This window comes from Kryptolebias marmoratus, linkage group LG6 (assembly GCF_001649575.2).
Source record: "Kryptolebias marmoratus isolate JLee-2015 linkage group LG6, ASM164957v2, whole genome shotgun sequence".
NCBI classification, from domain to species: Eukaryota; Metazoa; Chordata; class Actinopteri; order Cyprinodontiformes; family Rivulidae; genus Kryptolebias; species Kryptolebias marmoratus.
Genome location: NC_051435.1, coordinates 12972746 through 12991679, shown reverse-complemented (window position 1 = coordinate 12991679; position 18934 = coordinate 12972746). Strand labels below are relative to the sequence as shown.

At 38.2% G+C, this 18934-nt stretch overlaps 2 protein-coding genes across 2 annotated transcripts in view; one reads left to right on the top strand and one right to left on the bottom strand.

Annotated features, from left to right (window-relative positions):
- The window catches only part of gpc6b (glypican 6b), a 90868-nt gene extending 82359 nt beyond the window's left edge, over positions 1-8509 (top strand). The window contains exons 7-9 of the mRNA XM_017422721.3: positions 3566-3702; positions 4638-4813; positions 5927-8509. Coding sequence (XP_017278210.1) covers positions 3566-3702; positions 4638-4813; positions 5927-6132 — 519 coding nt within the window. The 3' untranslated portion in view covers positions 6133-8509. The remainder of the gene's footprint in view (positions 1-3565; positions 3703-4637; positions 4814-5926) is intronic.
- Positions 8510-9106: 597 nt separating this feature from the next.
- Positions 9107-13914, bottom strand: dct (dopachrome tautomerase). Its single transcript, XM_017422722.3, has 8 exons — positions 13373-13914; positions 12986-13285; positions 12368-12468; positions 10876-11042; positions 10572-10751; positions 10337-10472; positions 10049-10250; positions 9107-9844 (listed from the first exon to the last, which is right to left on the bottom strand). Exons 1-8 carry the CDS (start codon positions 13659-13661, stop codon positions 9669-9671), a joined length of 1551 nt encoding a protein of 516 aa, XP_017278211.1. The 5' UTR covers positions 13662-13914; the 3' UTR covers positions 9107-9668.
- Positions 13915-18934: the final 5020 nt, after the last annotated feature.

The following is an 18934-nucleotide window of genomic DNA, read 5'->3' as shown; positions in this document are numbered from 1 at the left end:
ACATCACAAGAGTGGACATTTTTAGCAAGTTCGCCCTGAGATCAGGCTGTAAAACTCTCAGAAGGATAATAAAAACAATGAAATAGAAGAAGTACGTCACAAACTCTGTGGGCCCGAGTTAACATTTACCATACTGACTGAGGCCTTCTGTTTATGACAGTACAACTAGACACGGACTTTACAAGTTTGGTTTGTTCAGAAGCATTGCCAGAAAGAAGGTTATTGTCTCCAAAAAGGAACATGGCAGCACGGCGTTGGTTTGAAGAGTTGCATCTGAGAATCACAAGAGTTCTTCAGCCACAGCACGTCTTTTGGAGTCACAGATACTCAATGCCACATTTTACGGAAACCTAACACAGCACAAACACCTCTGTGAGGCACGGTGGTGAAAGGGTAATGATTTGGGTTCATTCTGCAGCCACAGGACCTGAGGACCTGTCATTGAATTGACAGTGAACTCCTTTGAGTATCAAAGTGTCCTATAGTTAAGTGTTAGACTGTCAGGTGATGCAGCAGGACAGTGATCCCAAGCATAGCTGTCATTCTACAACAGAATGGCTCAAAAAGTAACAAGTTAAGGATGCAAATCCTCAGTCAAAGTTCAGACTTCAAACTTGACAGAAAAAAACTTCAGAGAACTATGCATAAACTGTAATAGATTGAATGGGGAAGTGGGGGAAAAAAATCCATTCCTTAAATTCATTCAAGAGAAAAATATTCTTTTTGCTAAAAAGTGACTCTACTAGTGATTGGAATAAGGTTTGAAACAGGGTGCCCTTTTTTCTTTTCCATGTATTCATGCAGGAAAAATTTCAAATAAATGAGCATCAAGAAGCCCAGTTATGTGTGAACGTGTCATATCTGAAACATGCTCTTTGTCTGTGAATGAAACGACACCAAAAGAAACCATCTGATCAATCGGCGTCTTTAGAAAACGTGCCTGTCTTTGTACAGCACTTCGTTTACCTGAGACCCTGCATCGAGGCAGTGTGCTGATTTGATTCTTGAGTAAATGCTCGAACCAGCCGCCTCATCAGTCCTTAATATAAACCGCAGCTATCTTCAGTGTCTTTGGGAACTGGAGCAGGTACCACACATGCCGATAACAGTCACGTGTTAGGATATCCGTGTAAACAAACAGATCGTAATATCCTGGTGTGAGAGGAGGAGGGAGGTGTTGTTTCTGTGATCTTCATTGTGATTTTAATGAGGATGTCAGAGCTGTCGGGACTGTAATAGCTCGCTGATTACAATAAGATTCACCTCTCTGCCCCCTCTTTCTATCCGACTGCTTTCGATCCGGATGCTTTCATCCCAACTTTTATCTGCTTGATGTAGCTTATTTATAATAGCCTATTTGAAGTTAAAGTCTGATATTGAAGACAAATTGCATTTTAATACTTTTATTTCTTGTTTTCTTTCCGGTTGCTTTTATCATTCTGGTTCTCAGCAACATAGTGCCATCTAGTGTTCATTGCTGCATATTGCATCACCAGGAGTGGTTGTTGCTGTTGGATTATTTATTTATTTATTCTTCAGGGACACGAGGGGCAGGTATTCCAAGAGGCAAATTTATTGTTGTGTGGAAATTCTCAGTCTTCTTTTTTTTTTTTAACCCAAACTTTTATTTCCTCAGCATCTGAGTTAATCAAGTATGTTCGTGTTGCTCCCGTTGAAAATCTGTTTTGTCTCTAATTGTTTTTGTGATACGCCGCTGAGATTGTGTATCTGTTCAGGCTGGGTAGCAACGATCAAAGTTCATTCACTTTGTTTCACAAATGTGCAATTTAAAATGTCTTTTTTGTGTCAACCCTGCACATGAAAGTCATCCCCAACCGTGCGCGGAAATAATTGTAAGACGTAAACAGTTCATCTATTTTCTGCAGCTGAACTTAATTGATGTAGCAATCAAATATTTGCATTGCAAAAATGCGAGCCCTTCCCAATTAAATTCACACTTTTCACCCACCAGATCCTGAGAGGGAAAGAGAAAAAAAAAGCTGCGAATCTGTTATTTGCGAAGCTAAACTTAATGCATGAGGTTAAGTCAAACATTGCCAGTCAAAACTCTTGTATTGAGTGCAGCCTTGACCCTCTGGGCAATATCAGAGCTGCTGAAGTGCTTTGGCATCAGTGTGACAGGATTAACACATCAAAAGCAGTGTCGGGGCCTACAGCAGCGTCACACCGTCAGTACAGCACCTTTCATGTTCTGCTCAGGTTCACCACAATTTCACGTAAGCCAACAGCAAGTCAGACGGGGAAAGATAATGGGGCCAACCTGCTGCTATCACGCTTTCCTTCAGCTTCAGTGGAATATGTCAAATTCTGTGTGTTTGATGAAAGATTGGAGTTCAACAGGCTTAAGTCGGGAAACGATATCTGACTTTGTCACATGGCCAGGATGCAAAGGAGTATTTTACGTCTGACATTCAGGTTGAAATTATTGCTGCGAGCCTGCGTGGTCTTACTTTTTATGATGCAAACATTCGATAGTCGACGGAGAAGGAAAATTAAACCGGCGTCGTCGAAGAGTTTAAAACGTCTCTGGGTTGAAATTTATTATCATTCTGATGTGATGTTATAATAACGGCTGGTGGGGGAAATTTCACAAATGAGATGCATTCTAAATAGCAGGTTTCAGCCCAGTTTGCACATGAAAAAAATCTGCTAAAAATACCTGCTATTTTTCATCTTTCTGCATCTCAAAGACGAGCTTTTCAGTGACTCTTTTCTCTCAGATGTTTTCACAAGAATGTCTTATAGTTAATAGCCGTTTACGGCTTTGAGAGCTTTAAACAAAGGGACAGTTTTGTAACGGAGTCATTTTTAACTTTTCGCTGAGATCAATCGTGTAATTATGAGCTGAATAATGTCTAATTATTGAAAAATTTGTGACTTTCTGTTAATTTCTTTGTTTCAGTCATATCATACAAACATAAACCATATTTTCAAGTGTATATGCAGATATAACACAAAAAAGTCTGAAAATCTGAAAATCTTGGATAAATTTATTACCATACAAGTGGCTAGACTGGCTGTAAATATGTTGCATTTGCTCATTTGATTCTGTTTTGTGCAGATAAAACTATGTACTTCTTATTAAAAGACCCAGAAACTAAAATGTATAATTGTCACTTTACAGTTTTTTCCATCTCAGTTTAACAAGAAAATAAAACTTGGGTCTCACTCTTGTGAATGCTGATCATTTTTTACTTAAATGCAGTTCTTTATTCTCGTTCTTACATGATTTTATTTTAACACAAAAACTATATATTTTTATGTAAATGAATCACATCTCATTTTATTATTTTTTAACTTTTACGACTGTAAACATTTAATTTCTTATTTTGAGTTAATACTTCTAATCTGGAACTGGTGTAAACAGTCTGGAGGTATGTTGTTTTTAACCTCAAACATTATCAGAGCAAAATGAAAATTACCGTTTGTAGAGTCAAATAAATTATTAGCAGCTGCAGAAATCCCAACATTTCACCCAAATCCTTCTCCAGCATAGGCGTGCTGTGAGCAGACTCCTGAGTAACAAGCTCCCGTCTTTGTTTAGGTTGTTGACATAAAAGAAAAGCTGAAGCTGTCCAAGAAATTTTGGTCCAGCCTGCCTGAGGAGATGTGTGTGGAGGACAGAGTGACGGCTGGAAATGCCAGCGAGGACGAGTGCTGGAATGGACACACCAAGGGCAGGTGAGGCCACCGCTGCCCCCGGGGCTTTTTACAGGCTAACAAAAGATTTACTTGGAGGTCCAAAGTCTGTTCAGCGCGCCTGACGTTAAGCAGTCTGAGCCGAGTATTAAGAGTCAGGTTGTTTGCTTTCACTGGCTTAAACTCCATTGTGTCAGAGTTTGGCATATTTTCATTGTGACTCGTTCAACTAAAACCAGGATGTGACTTTAAAGCTGAGAGTTGAGGCTTTCATTCGTCCTTTAAGATATTATTTTCAAGTAACTATGCTCCCATTGTTCTTTGAAACATTTAAAGTCGTAGTTATGAACACATAATATCTTACCTGTTGTAGATACATATCTCTTGGGGTGAACTCATATCATTTTGGCGCTCTTGGTCTATTTTTAAAGAAAATATCTCCAAGCAACATCAGGCTTTTCACACTTGCATATGAGCTCATTTGTGTAATGTAATGTGTAAAAAGGAAAGTGGTCAGTTATTGTCAGCTAGTCATTAAAATGATAGTCAGTGTTTATATTTTAGGTACATTAAATAAATTTACTCCCTGGGAGTTTATCAGAAACTGATTTTGAATCTTTTAAATTTATTTTGTGATCAGAATCAAGGACATCTCTGAGTTCAGCGAGCTCTCAGAGTCACATAGTAGCTTATGGGGAAACAAACTCTGTTGTGTCAAATGATTTGTGGAAGCCCCTCACATGACGGCTTGTTGCTTATTTACTGAACATGAGTGCAAGCAGCTGATACGCTTTCCTCACAGAAATACCTCAAACATTCCTCAGCGCATTAAATGAGGTCAAACATTTTTCCTCCCTTACAAAAAAACCATCGTCAGTCTGTAACAATTAGACTCGTAATGTTTCCTGAGGTCCTTTCTGGTCTTGGATGTGAGTCTTTGACATCTCTGTAAGGCACGTGTCTGGGTTGTTTTTAAGGTACTTCCCTGAAGTCCAGAAAGACGGTCTCACCAACCAGGTGAATAACCCTGAGGTGGCGGTCGACATCACACGTCCGGACACTCTGATCCGTCAGCAGATCATGGCTCTGCGGGTGATGACCAACAAGTTGAAAAATGCCTACAATGGCAACGATATCTACTTTCAAGACTCGAGTAAGCCCGTGGTCATTGTTACCATGCTCACAAATGTGTCACTGTGCTATTTTTTATTTTTATTTTTTTCCTTGTGGCAGGAAATGAACCATCACTAGGATTGTGCAACATTCAGATTAATATAAACCCTGTGTAAAGCAACTCCTTTGTCAGAAAAAGAAAATAGATTCATTTAATATAGAGTATATTTACAGATGTTGCCATTTAAAGTATTAATATTCAAACACACACTGGAACTAATATTTGATCTCCATTAGCCAATATGTTATCTTCTTGAGTGTAAGAAGAATTAGCTTAAAATTATTACTTTTTGTTTGGAAATAACACCTTAAAAAATCTTCAGAAAATTGAAAATTTGAAAAAAAAATAGCTTTCAGTGCTTGTTTTAGATTATTGTTTTTTTTTGCTTTTAGAGGAGAAACACAGCGACATAAATAAAAGGTGCAATAGGTCATTTTTATAAAACTCTTTTTTTATTATTTTTAAGTTTTGTTCTGATTTCACCCCCTCTGCCCTTCTTATTATAGATACTGTATGTGTAATGTTGAATATTCTGCCACCTTCTGGTGATACAATGTGGTCTCATTTCTTTAATCCAAGCCAGTAAATGGAAATGGGCTTGATTTGGTTTTACAACTACATACCAGCTTTTCGGAAGTTAATAAAAAACAATTTTCTTGAGAAGCTTAAATCAACCAGTGCTTCATTTTTTAACTAGGAATCATAAAAGGGCGAATTTGGGGCAAAACTACCAATTTTCACAGCACAATCATTTTATTTTTGATTATAAATGTAGTAAGTTCTGACTTGTTTTACGTTTGCTTTTGGAATGGTGGCTCTTGAAGAAAACTACCCAAAGCCTAGTTAATTCCCGTGTTAAGCTGGCACATGCTCCCTATTAAGATTAGAATATTTAAGGTGGATTTAAAAGATAATTTGGAATTACAAAAACTGAACCTCAGCAGTTGTAAGGTGTGACAGGACTTACTTATTTTTAGCAAGTGATCATTTTGAAACATTATTTTTAATCAGTTTTAATTCACGGTTCGTGTTATAGTTTATATCTGTTGCTTTAGTTTTATTGACTCGGGTCATTCTGGTTTGATTTCTCAGGCGATGAAGGTAGCGGCTCAGGCAGCGGAAGCGGCTGCACAGAGGCCTGCACCACAGAAGCGTACGCCGGTACCCCCGAGGCCCCAGTGGTGAAAGCCGACCGGAGCGGGCCCGTGGATGACTCCGCCCCGCTTCCCGCGCCCTCCGTTGCCCTGCCGACCACGCTGGCCCTCCTAGCCCTAACTCTGCACCGGCAATGGAGATAATACTGGAGCAACGGGCTAAACACGAACAGCAGTTTCCTCTCCTATTATTTTTGTATTCAAGCAGATGGGAGCTGCGGTCGAGCCGACAGCATTCAGGCTGTCAGCTCTGACGCTCCAGGAGTCTGCTCTGAGAAACAGAGTAGTCATCCATCATGATTTCCCCACTTTCCCAAAGATCATGCAGTGCCATCCCCCTGACTTGATATTTTATGGCATCATTTCAACGTCTTACACTGATGCTGATCCAACAAACTCTGCTTCAGAGATTTAAAAAAAATCGACACATTTCTTGCACATGTGGCAGTCTTCATATGGAAAAAATATATAATACGCACTTTGTTTCAATTGTTTTAATGGAAAAAGGTTTTGTCTGAAAACACGTTGAAGATGTGGTTTATTGATGCACCTTAAAGATGTACAAGAAGCTTCATAAATGTTTAATATTATATTTTAAAAGAAGGGTAAATCATGTAAATGTCACAGAATTAGTGAAAATGTGGATTTTGGCTAAAAGTTCAATTGAATTCTTCATTTTTTTCCCCCAATTGTTTTTAGATGAAATGCATCTACTGCGTTGTGTTTTTCAAGTTATTTGTCACAATATTTTAAATTGTGTTTTGCATAGTTGTAACTGCACTATTTCTTTTTTTTTTTTCTCTCTCTCTCTTTTTAATTACGGATCTGCGCAGCCGTTTAGCGATTCACATAATCTGTTCAAGAGTGGCCTTGGGCTCCATCTCACTACAAGAGTTAACATTTTATATCCTCATTTGCCTTGCAACAAATCCAATATCTGCAACAATATCTCATATCATGCCAGTTTTTGTAGCTTAGCTTCTGCAGTAGGCAGGTCTGGACAGAATTATTTAAAGGGACAGTTCAAGTCTTTTGGAAGGGGGTTCTGTGGAAAAGTTATAAACAATGAATATCTTTCTGGTTGTAGATGGCTCTTTGAATGACCTCAGTTTGGAGAAACAGAGTTTAATTTTGACCAGACTGACCAGCTAACAGCTCGTCCAAATGGTGCCAAGCACAAAGTGGATGGCTGCCATCTTAAAGGGATAGTCTGGTGATTTCTGAAGTGATGTTCTGATAAATAGTTGTCAATAGGACCTTATGAGCGATGACATCAGTTACAGAACAGGTTGGGTTGAGAAAATAGTAACAAACTAATCAAATGGTGTCATGCACATGTGTAGAGGTTTAATGTTACCTAACGTAGCCTTCTGGTACACAGGTAGGACATTTTTGAGAAAGAGTTGTTTTATAAACCTGAAAAATTATATAACAGGGTCCTCAGTTTGGCTAGCATTTAGCAAAGCCTGGAGGAAGACTTCTCTGAGTTTTCATACTCTGCTCTATGGCTATCATAACAATTTGACAGAGCATCGTTTCAAGAAGGACCAGACTGTCCCTTTAAAACAACTCCAATTTTAAACAATTCATAGCAGTTCATGCAACTGCTGTTTTATAAACCCTTACTCTGCTGTCAGTTTTGTGTCGTAAAGAAGCATTATGATATTCCTATAGAGGTGCCACCGGCCTGCCCCGGAAGTGCTACAGCTAGTTGCTGCTGATACTTGGAAATAACCACAAAATTTATGCAAATAAACACGTAAAGTGAAACTGACAGTGGTTTAAATGTTTTAAAAAGACAGTTACCTTAAAAGAATGCTATCCTAAAGATTAACAGCGTTTTAAGATGGCTGATTTTAGATTTTTGCTCCTCTGGAAGTAGCTGCTAGCCCGTCAGTCCAGTCAGAATCCAACTCTATTTCGTCAAACTGAGGTTGTTCAGAGAGCTATTTTCATCGCTTTTCACAGAACCTTACTTCAAGATATCTAAACTGTCACTTTAAGAAGCAGTTTTCTATATATTGTGCAGAGAAGGTGCATTCATGGTTATATCACTGTACCAAAATAACTTCAGTGACAGCGTCGGCCATATGCACCCACTGTAAAATTGATCAGAGAGGGCTAAATACTAACAGTAAGTAGTATTTATAACAAGATTTAAAAGGTATTTACCTAAAACGTTACTCAGCATATGTCAGTATTTAGCACCACTGGTGCAAAGCCACTCAAATGAACAAATCAAAGGTATTCCTCTGACATATTCAGCCTGCATTATAAGAAAAGTAAAAGGAAATGAAGACGTTATCCTGAATGTTATTGGTAAATGAACATGCACATTGCACTATAAAAGCATATCTATACAATACAGTTTTTGTGCTGCTGTAAACTCAATATATTCATTTAAAGTAATTGGGGCCTGCAATGTTTTGTGCTGCATTCTTAGAATACTGTACCAATTTTTATAAAACATATTTTAATCTATTTCATAAGAACAGAAACTGCATATAAAAACATGAAAATGTGTCTTTGCTACTTTTGTGCTCATTCAGTGACTGTTGCCATAATTTGGGGGTTAAACAACTGTTCAAATGAACACTGACATTTTTAAAAGTTGAAATGCCAACATTAAAAAAAACACATTTATTTACATAGTTTTAGGAGGTGTGCGAATTATTTAGGAGAGGCAGCAGGAAGCAGCACATATATTGGTTAGTGGAAATGCTAAGAACGAGTCTAAATTTATCTGGGAAGCTTGAATGGTTATGTCTGCAGCACAGACAGGCTTGAAGCCGACCACAGTCACCTGTGAAATGAGAATCTGTGGGGACTGGACAGGGCTGAATGCTTCAGTGAAGCTCCTCAGTAGAGCGTACTTACAGAGAATGTGAGAGGCCTGGCACTGCTGAGGGGCGCGGACAAAACCCAGCCTGAATGTACATTCAGTGTTCTCTGAGAGCCCGACAGGTTCATAACCACCAGGCCAGCTAAGCTTTCATCTCCACAGAATTAGCCTGAATTATGCCATTCTCAACGTCCCGATGATTCTTCGTTCAGCTTTTCTTTATTGTACGCATTTACATCCAGGCTGCAAGAACAGAAAATACTGAGAAAACACGTCTCACCGAAAGCGATTCCTTTATTATGACTATTGATCTCACAGGATGCCCTTTTTATGTTTTGTATCATCAAACTTTTAATATTTTTGCAATAAAATGTTTAAAAAAAAACCTTAATGCATTACTGGATAGCATCAATTCTAAAACAGGTTATTTTGGGTTTCGAAAGCCGAGGGGAGAAGAATTAGTAGAGGAAATATGCCTTACAGATTTTCAGTGCAATTAAGCTGATTGCGTTTGTGTTTTGTTACTGTTCTTGAAAAGAAATTGTTAATAAAACCTTTTCAATAGATCTGTGCTCATGCAAGCTTTGTAAATAGCAACAAAAAAGAAAATAAACTATGTGAAATCAAGGCTAAACAATTATAGGGTAGTTAAAGTATACTGTACATAAATCTCAGGTAAATAGTATATGATTCAGATTGTTTTATCATGCAATTAGACAGAATTTTTCATTCAGTTACAGGATCTTTTTTTTTAAGCCCTCATCGTAGCTTGCCAGCTCCATCACGCTGAGGTAAGTATGTGTGTTACTGAAGTGCATTTCAGAACAACAGGTGAAAGCTAGGCTTCCTCTGTGTACTTTCTGTTTGTGAAATCTGCTTTGATCAGAGGTTCAAAGCCTCTGTTTCTCCTCTGACGCAGGTAGAGCACAAAGATAAGGAGAAGCACCAGGAGACCAACGAAGACGCCTCCTAAAGTGGAGCCCAGAACAAACACAGCTGCTCCCCCATCTGCATCTGCAGGAGGGAAAACACAGGTGGAGAAAAATCACTGCAGGAAAACCGAATGTGATAGTTTAGTTGATCTGACAATAGCAAACAAAAGAAAGTCCCTATCTGCAGTTTTAATATGCACTCATTACCAGAAAGTAATATATAATATAATATAATTTATTTGTCCAGCTGTTCTTATAGTCTTTTAAAGTGTCAGTTTTGGCTCACCATCCAGAGAAATGGCGTAGGAATATCCCAGTTGCTCAGATGGGACATAAATCTCTTCATTAGTGACTGGAGGGAAGAAGGGAACCATGTTGTAGTCCCTGTTGTGACCGATGGGGGCCATCTCATCCGGGAAGGTGGAGTTGGACGGAACGAACCTCCGCATCCACTCGTCAAAAATGGCATCAGTGAAAGTGTGGAGCACCTGGAAGGTAACGTCATAGTTGCAATGATAAGGGAAAAAAATGTTACTGTGTGATTTCAGAGTGAAAGACGTGACTGAATTCTGACCAGGAAGATGGGATCGTTGGCTGCAGAATGAGACAAGGCGCTGGTTCCGTTGAGCATGGCATGGACGAGGTTGTGCAGGTTGTTGACTGTCTCATCCAGCTCTCCATCTGGCTTTTCATACCCTTCAAGAGCATTTCTGACAAGTGTTGGTTACAGTAGGTTAGTATGCTATAAATGCAATTTTGTTGTATTAGCAGGAGTAAAATAGGTTCATTATTGATGCACAGAGTTGTACCTAAAGCTGAAGGAGGAGTTGGTGAAATAGGGAGGGCTGTCAAAATCCCTGATTCCCAAACAGCTTCTGACATCACTCATGGTGGGCAGAGACATATTGGCTCTCTCCATCATCCCCCTCTGAATGAAACCCTCAGTGGTCCCATTGCAAAGAGTCACCAAGCGGTTATAGTCATCCAAACTGAAGGAAGAAAACAAAAATACTCTTCTGTCCATACAAGTACCCACTGAACTCAGAATCTGACAGCTTAACCAAATCTTTTTTAAAACTGTTTCAGCCCTGTATGTCTGTATTTAATGCTAACCTGTTACAGATCACCCCCCATCTGGAGAATCTGGACTGGTTGCTGATGAAGGAGGGGTTGTCTGGGTTTCTGCCCCCCAGCAGGGAGTCTGTGCAAACGTCACACTCGCTTTGTCCCGTGGCAAAGTTCCAGTAAGGGACCGCAAAGTTCTCATTGTTCGTCAGTCTCTGGAGGAAAATAAGACATTAAATGCATCTTGTTAATGCTAATTACATCACACTGAAAATGTTTATGGGGTCAGTAATCTTTTCAGATCTCTTTTCCCCCATCAGAAAGTCAGCTTCATGTGCAGTAAGTATAATATTAGTTGCCTTATAATCTGGTCGTGTGTTTGACAAAATTTACCAATGCTAAATTGTGTCAGTTTTCTTTTTACACCGTCTCACTGGATATGGTCAGCGAAGACATGACACCCAACACAGACTGCATTTTAGAAAACTTTAAAACTGAGAGGCAAAACTCAAGTTTCTTATTTCATTTCCTGTCAAGTTTTGTTTTGGTAGTGTTTCTTTTTGTATTTAGTGCTTTGGTTCCGGTTTCTTTTGGTTTTGGTTAACTGTCTTTGTTGTTTTGTTTTCCTGTTTGTCCTCATTCTCCGCTTATCCTCTGTCAGCTCTTGTTAATGGCCACACCCATCTCCACCTGTCCGCTATTGTAATCACTCACCTGTGCCCACTTCCCATAATCATCCTCAGCTTTAAAACCTGATCACTTTCTCCACTTCCCTTGCCTTGCTTCACCTCACCGTTTTGTTTGTTTTGTTTAGTACGTTTGCTGACACGTCAGCCTTTTGTTTTTGTTTGTTTATTTAAGAATAAAAAAAAAATTTTCTTTAATGAGTCGGCACTCTGGGTTCACTTCCTTCTCCACCGATCCTGACATTACCTTTAAAAAAAGCAACATACTGAAGAGGATTTACAGATGTTTTGCCTAGCAATGTCTAAAATATACACTTTTCCCAGCTTCAAGTTTGATTAATACATGTTATGTGTAGACTGTACAGTAAAACCATCTTCATTTCTAATTGTCATATTTCCACCTTTTGGAGGGCTTTCCTTTTCCTAATCTGGTCATATATTTTTCTCTGTGTGGTGAAAGATCTGTAGATTTACAAACCCAAAGCCCACAGTTAAAGTTTCTTCAGTAGGAAGAAAAATGTGCTTTGAATATCAAAACATGTAAATTTTTTCTAATGTGGCTACAGATAAATTAATAAAGCTACAAGTGAGCATAATGTGAGCTCTTTCAGAGAATTTCTACATGCATTTGTAAAAACTTAGAAATATCAAGTTCCAGGTTATCAACAGAGTGTATTTGTATGCACAGCAGGCAACTCTCACTGCTGAATATATGTAGAAAATAAATAAATAGCTGCTGGTTCTGACTGAAAACTCCATTTCAGTGGAATCCCACCAATTCCCTCCATGACAACATTGGTTTTCCACCACCAGCTAAAATAAGATACAATAAAATAAAAAACATGTCATCATACCTGAAGCTCTCTTTCTAAGCTCAGAAGGTGGTACCTGTGCCAGGTAATAAACGCAGGACCCTTGTGAGAGAAATCTATGGCTTTGAATGGGCGACCTGGACCTGCAAGGGAGATTAACTTTAATTAGTTATTTTATGTGGGTTCACAAGTAATGATGACCCCAACAGAAACTACAAGGAAAAAACATAAATGTTTAAAAAAAACAAATGACTTTTGATTTTTTAATAAAAGACTACTATAATTTAAGCTGCAGTCCAACATTTAAATGAAAAGATTTTCTATAAATGGCCAAAAGGTTTAAATGCGTGTTATCATTTCTCTTGTGTAATTGTGTTGTTTTAATGGGTTTTAAATTCAGACTTCAAATAATCTGTACTGTTGCTGTTTTCTTCTGTTTAAGATTTGTTTGGAGCAAAACATATGTAAACACAGCAAGAGCAGGTTGATATTTTTGATTTCTCAATAAGTTTTCACAAAATTTAAAGTGCTTAATCTGAAGTGTAAACATTCTTACAAACTGAGACCCATTCATGTAATATTTAAAAGGGTCTTATTCTTCTTATAAAGAAAAAACAACACATTTCAAGGGATTTTGTGGAAAGATTAATGCAGATTTACCAAGAAGGGTGTCTCTAACTGAGTAGTAATGCTGCCAGACGAAGAAGTCGTAGATGGAGACGTTGGCAAATTGGGGCTCGGTTCCGTTTGGTCCCAGCAGTCTGAGCCAGTGCTGCGTGGCGATCATATAATCTGGGTGAACGGTGGTCTTAGCCAGATCCAGAGTGTTCAGGAACTCCTGGAGCTCTTCAGGGGTCAAGGAAAGGATGTTCTTCCGCACCACTGGTGCTTTCCTCTGGTCGCAGTTAGGTCCGGTCCAGCCAAATTTACACTGGCCACAGTCATAACCTGCAAAGTTCCCTATAACACAGAGAAAGCAGCATGTTATCGTTGCTGAATCTACCTCTGGGCCATCTGTTTTCTGATATAAAACTGTAAGACACTCACCGGTACATCTGCAGGTCTGATTGAAGAATTTGGTTGGCCACCTCTCTCTGTCATCGACATTCCTCAGTCTGTACGGTCCTCCCCAAGGTTTGGAGTCGACCCGTACGGCGGTACAGTTCCCTCTGCCTGACAAAGAGCCGCATACGTTGGCAGGATTTGAGCCCAGAGCAGGGCAGCACTGCTTGGACAGGATCCCCTCCACTGTGCAGCAAACACGAGGAAACTGACCCTCTGCGGGGTCAGCACAAAACAGCAAAGACAAAAAACAGAGCCCCAGTGCAATCATCATATTCCACCTGTTTGTTTCCTTTAGTCACTTGTGACAAATCAGTTTGGAGATCAACTTTTAGCCGTAATGCAGTCGATTAGTTCCCCCCACGAAGAGTGTGGAATCTCACTCAGCCACGGTCCCCCGCTGTGTATCTTCAAATTAAATTCACTGATAAAGTTAACATCTGTGGAAACAACACTTAAAGCCAAATCATGTTGTGTTCCAGCTGGTTACATGCACATTAAGAAAGCCTCTAATGTCTGTTCTTGCTTTTGTAGGGCTGCAGAGGATTAAGCCGTTGGTCTTGTGATGATCACCTGACAACAGGGCTGCGATTTGGGGGCAAGCTCTGGATGAATACCAAGAAACTGTCTGAAGGGGCTATTATATTGTCCAAACCACTCTGTACCGAAAGGAGAAAACAAATGCTTTTGATTTGTTCTTTTTGGTTGAGTCATCTGCCGTCATCTGTGATAAATAAAAAAATAACAGAACTCAGCCTTCAGTACAGTGTTTCCACAGTGGATCTGCTGAATCTAAATGGGGGCTAATCCCTTTCAATCCAGAGAGAAGTGCTGCGGACGTTTTTGAAGCTTGTTAGCACTGATCAATTCTTAACTTTTTTCACCTTTTCATCTCAGGTTCTTCGATTGTTGATTATCTTGTAGAAAGTCACATTTTTGTATATTGATTTCAGTCTCATTTTGACTTTCTCTAAAAATCAATGTGCAGAAACACAGAAAAGGTAGAATGTATTTGATAAAAAGAAGCAGGAGCAAGAAACAAACAGATAGTGGTATGGGCCTTGTGTTGATGATATGATATCAGATCAGATAGACAGCTTTCCTCCATCAGAATCAGAATCAGTCTTTATAAATACTATTATACACCCAAATATTATTTCCACTGCATTTTCTGATTGGTTCCGCACATATTTCAAAGAACTGATCCTGTTTATACACAAAATTCAAATGATCATTAATCCTGTTGTCTTAAGTGAAACTGTTACCCCTCTGAATTTGTAGATGGATGGACAGGAATTCAAGAGTAATCCCAATCTTGTGTGTAAATGTTAACATCTTAGCTGTTGAAGATAGCTCTTTGAACAACCTCAGTTTGGAGAAATAAAGTTGAATTTTCTTCAGACTGATGAGAAGACATTTACTCCAAGTGGGGCCAAAACCGAACAGATTTCTGGTGTCTTAAAACAACTGTAGTCTCAAATACTTATAAACTATTTTATAAACGTTTAGACTGCAGTTAGTTTTACATTACATGGTTGTTTCATGATCATTTCAGCAGAACGTTTAGGATATTTCTGCAGGAAGTGCTACAGCTGGTTTCAAATAATCACAGAATTCTGTGTAAATACTTGTGTAATTTGAAACTAATAGTAATGTAAAGGTTTAGAAAAGAGCATTTCCATTTATCACTATAAACGTTTTGAGAGTGTGTTTTAAGATGGCAACAGTCCACTTTTGCTAGGCCTATCATAAACTTGTCATTATTCTATCAGATCTAAACTTTATTATTAGAAACTGAGATCATTCAAAGAGCTATCTTCAACAGGTAAGATATTAATTGTTCGTAGCTATTCCACAAAACTCAGCTTTAAAATATTTAATCATTTAAAGTGAAGAGCCTCAAACACTAGCCTCTTTAATCCTCTTTAAGGTCACACTTCTACACCACACAATTCAAAGAATTCTTCTTTTTCATTAGATTTGTGTTTCAGCTTTTGTTTTGTTGTTTTATGAATAAAATGCGGTGTAATCTTTTAGTAGAGATTTTTTTAATATTTGTTTCTCTTTTTTTTCAGTAATGTAGCTTGGAGTGACAATTTTCATCTCTTTAGAAGGAAATAAATCAGTTTTGATTCAAAAAGAGAAAATAGCTAAATCCAAAAATCCCATCCTAATTTGAGATAATAGAATTGGATTATTTTGTTGAAATCATTTCACGTCAGTGTGCTAAATTTTTTAAATAAGTAGCTGAAGCTATCAGCTAAATCAGCTGTGGAGTTGTAGATGATCAAAGTAGCAGGAAACCACTGAAAGAAATAACATAAAATAAACGTATTTCTGAAGTCAACACTAATACCAGTGTTTTTGAGCTGAAAATGATCAATTCACCTTGCTTGTTTTTAGCATTAGCGTGCAAAGAGCTTTCCTTTCACCGATGCACTTGGAGGCCATCACGTAAAATGATGTGAATTTTTTCTGTCGTGCCATGACTTTATTGGGTGTAACTGCCCTTCGGACATAAATGTGGTTTGTGCGGGCGCCTCTTCCAAGCTGCTGTCGTAGGAGGACCACCGCAGCCCCAATAAATGCTCCCAGTGTATGAGACCTTTGGTCCTTTAAAGTCTTCTGACCCAAACTCCTGATGCATTCCAGAAGGAAGGAGATCATGTGATGGCTATGAGTTGAAACAACATAAAGAGCAGCCTTTTTACCCTCAGAATGAAAAGTTTATGTTTCATCTTGTGGTTGCACTAACTTATAAAGGCTATGAGTAAGGCACATCGTTGACAAGGAATCACAAGTAAATTGAAGGCAATGAAGATCATTACACTACAAGAAAACCACATTATGAATGTTCATTAATTTCCTTTTTGGATTTGTTTATGTGAGTTTGTTGGTGTTATAGTCGCATCATTATGTCAAATGAACTTCATAAAACATTGCCAACAAAACCTTATCATTTTTTTGCATTCACTGGGTGTGATTCATTCGTGAAATATGGCTCTGTTGAGAAAGCTGCCTGTGTGTGTGTATAGTTGGTCATTCACACAACAGGCCATACAAGGTTGACTGCTCTCAACAGGATTAGCGAGTGGAATTCCTCCAAGTCAAATAAATTTGTGTGAAATAATTTCTCACTGAAACGATTTCATTTTCACTGCAGTGAATGAGCATGAAACTGTGCAGATGAATTTGCCGATTTTGTTCTTTCTCATGGTTTTGCATTTGAAAAATCTGGCGTGTTGTGCGCGCAGAGTCTCTTGCACACCGATTTGCAAACAAATCAGATCAGAGATATGATCAGAACAGGTAAATAACAGCACTGCCTAGGGTTTCTTTAAGAAGTTTAATGAATTAAACAAAGAAGACGAGTGAATTAGGAAACACAGAGGCTTCATTGTAGTAATGTGGCTTTATTTTATGGTGTTTATATCCCAGATATTCAGGGCAGAAAAATGGTGGCTGAAGCTCTGGACTGATTTGATGAGAAGCAGAGTTTCTGAAGATCGCAGTGAAAGATTAGACTGCTGGTTCTAATGAAAACTGAAGGACTGCAAGATGAAATTCTGCCTGTTAATTTTTTAAAATCTGCACGGTTGAAGTTATTTGCTAAATCTGAACAGCTTGCTTCTGTTGTTTTTTGTTTGGGTGGGGCTCAGTGTGTGTGTCACTTGTTGCAGTATGATCTGAGGTATTAAATTGCTTTTTTATGCAACATTTGCTGAAGAACTTGATTTATTTGTGGAAAGTTGCTTTAGTTTGTGAAGTCAGAATACCAACAACCCAACTTGTCTGCAAAATGTAGCCAAAATTAGGGAAAAACATGCTTACATTTTACAACGAAAGATTAAAGCCTCTGAGTACTTTTTAAAAGTGACATTTTCTGCGGGTTTTGCACTTCCTGTCCACATGTAAACAGAGCTTTTAGTGGGGAAAAAAATTGTTTTGTTTTTTTAAAGAAGCACTTTTCAAAATGGAGTCTGTTTTTGATGAAACTTATCAACATAAATAAAGATGGATGAACCAACTCCTTTAACATCTGCTGTCAAAAGTTGTTTTTTTTCTATGTTGTATTTTTGGAGCCAGAGTCTGCTCACTAAGGATGTGAGGCTGTACCCTCAGTACAAAAGTCCTGCCTGCACACCGTCACACACTCTCAGCTCACTCATAGGCTGCCATGTTGTGGATCACAACGTGACACCTGGCACTTTTTAAAAAGCCTCCAATAACTATATGAAACTAAATGTATTTAAAAAAAATACACATTTAAACATACAACAGAAAGGTAAGAACAAAAAATCAACACCTGAAAAAAAAACTCAAGTGTATTTTTTACTTTTAGTTAATAAAATATCCCATTTGTTTTCACAAAACGGCCGGACTGCAGCCAACCTTTGGAGACCGCTCTTCCTTTGTGGCTTCAACTTCTGGCTTCTGGTCCTGTCTCTAGTTCTAATATATCTTTGTTACTAAATATTTTAGAGGAATGGTTGCTAAAAACTATGCAATTAAGAAGAAACATTTTAGAAATGAGATAAAACCAAACTTAATTCTGAATCTTTAAGATATATTTTTTTAGAAAACCCCTCAAAAAAGTGGCAAAGCTGGAAGTTTAGATGTTATTGTGTGCCCCATTTCCATGAAGTTGAATTGTTTACAGACAATGATCATTAGCTGGTATTTGTGTGTGTTTTTATGTGTTGCTGTTTTAAAAAGTTAGGGTTAGGGTGATAAAAATATAAATAAATAAAATAGTTCTTAACACTAGATCATAAACTGAAGCTTTTCATGCAACATATATTCCAGATTTTAAAAGAACATGCATTATTTTATTGCTTTTGCATTTTAGAAGAGAAAACATTTTTTTAATACGCATTGAACTGGAATACTGGAAAAACAGAACATTACTGTTTTGTTTGACAGGTTTCCTGAAAAGTATTCATATCTTTCAGGTATTCAGGAAATCGCTTTTACTGCACTAAAAATGTGCCAAATTCATTATTCCAACTGAAACACAGGATGGTGCCAGAGAGCCATCAGATAATCAGGTACACATAATGACATGCGCCGCTGTGAGAGTGAATTATTGCTATTAAACTTATGAAAAGTACTGCAAACTAATGCAAACAAACAAAATCACATTGAGGAAGGATTTACGCTAATGCCCTCCTGTGATCAAAAGATTTTAAGGGAACAACGAGGGAAGTGTTTTGCATAGCTCTTATTAGTAGTTTACATCTTGTTTCATCTCCGTTTTTTTTTGTCTTTTCATGAGCAGTTTTAGGGGCTCAGCCTTCTTGGGTTCAACATTTGCATTTTAATCCAAAGTGCACTCTCATCTGAATAAAATCGTCCTGTAAAACGTCTCTTAAAGACAAGATGAAGGAGAAATGAACCAATTCTTAATGTGTGAATAGAAAAATGCTTCCATTGTCACCTGTTGAATGTTGCACTTAGGACCTCGGAGTATGTTTTAGAGCAGCATGTGTTGGTGAAATAATAGAGGGCTTTTCACATTTTTAATGGAGGCCACTTCAGGTACATTTC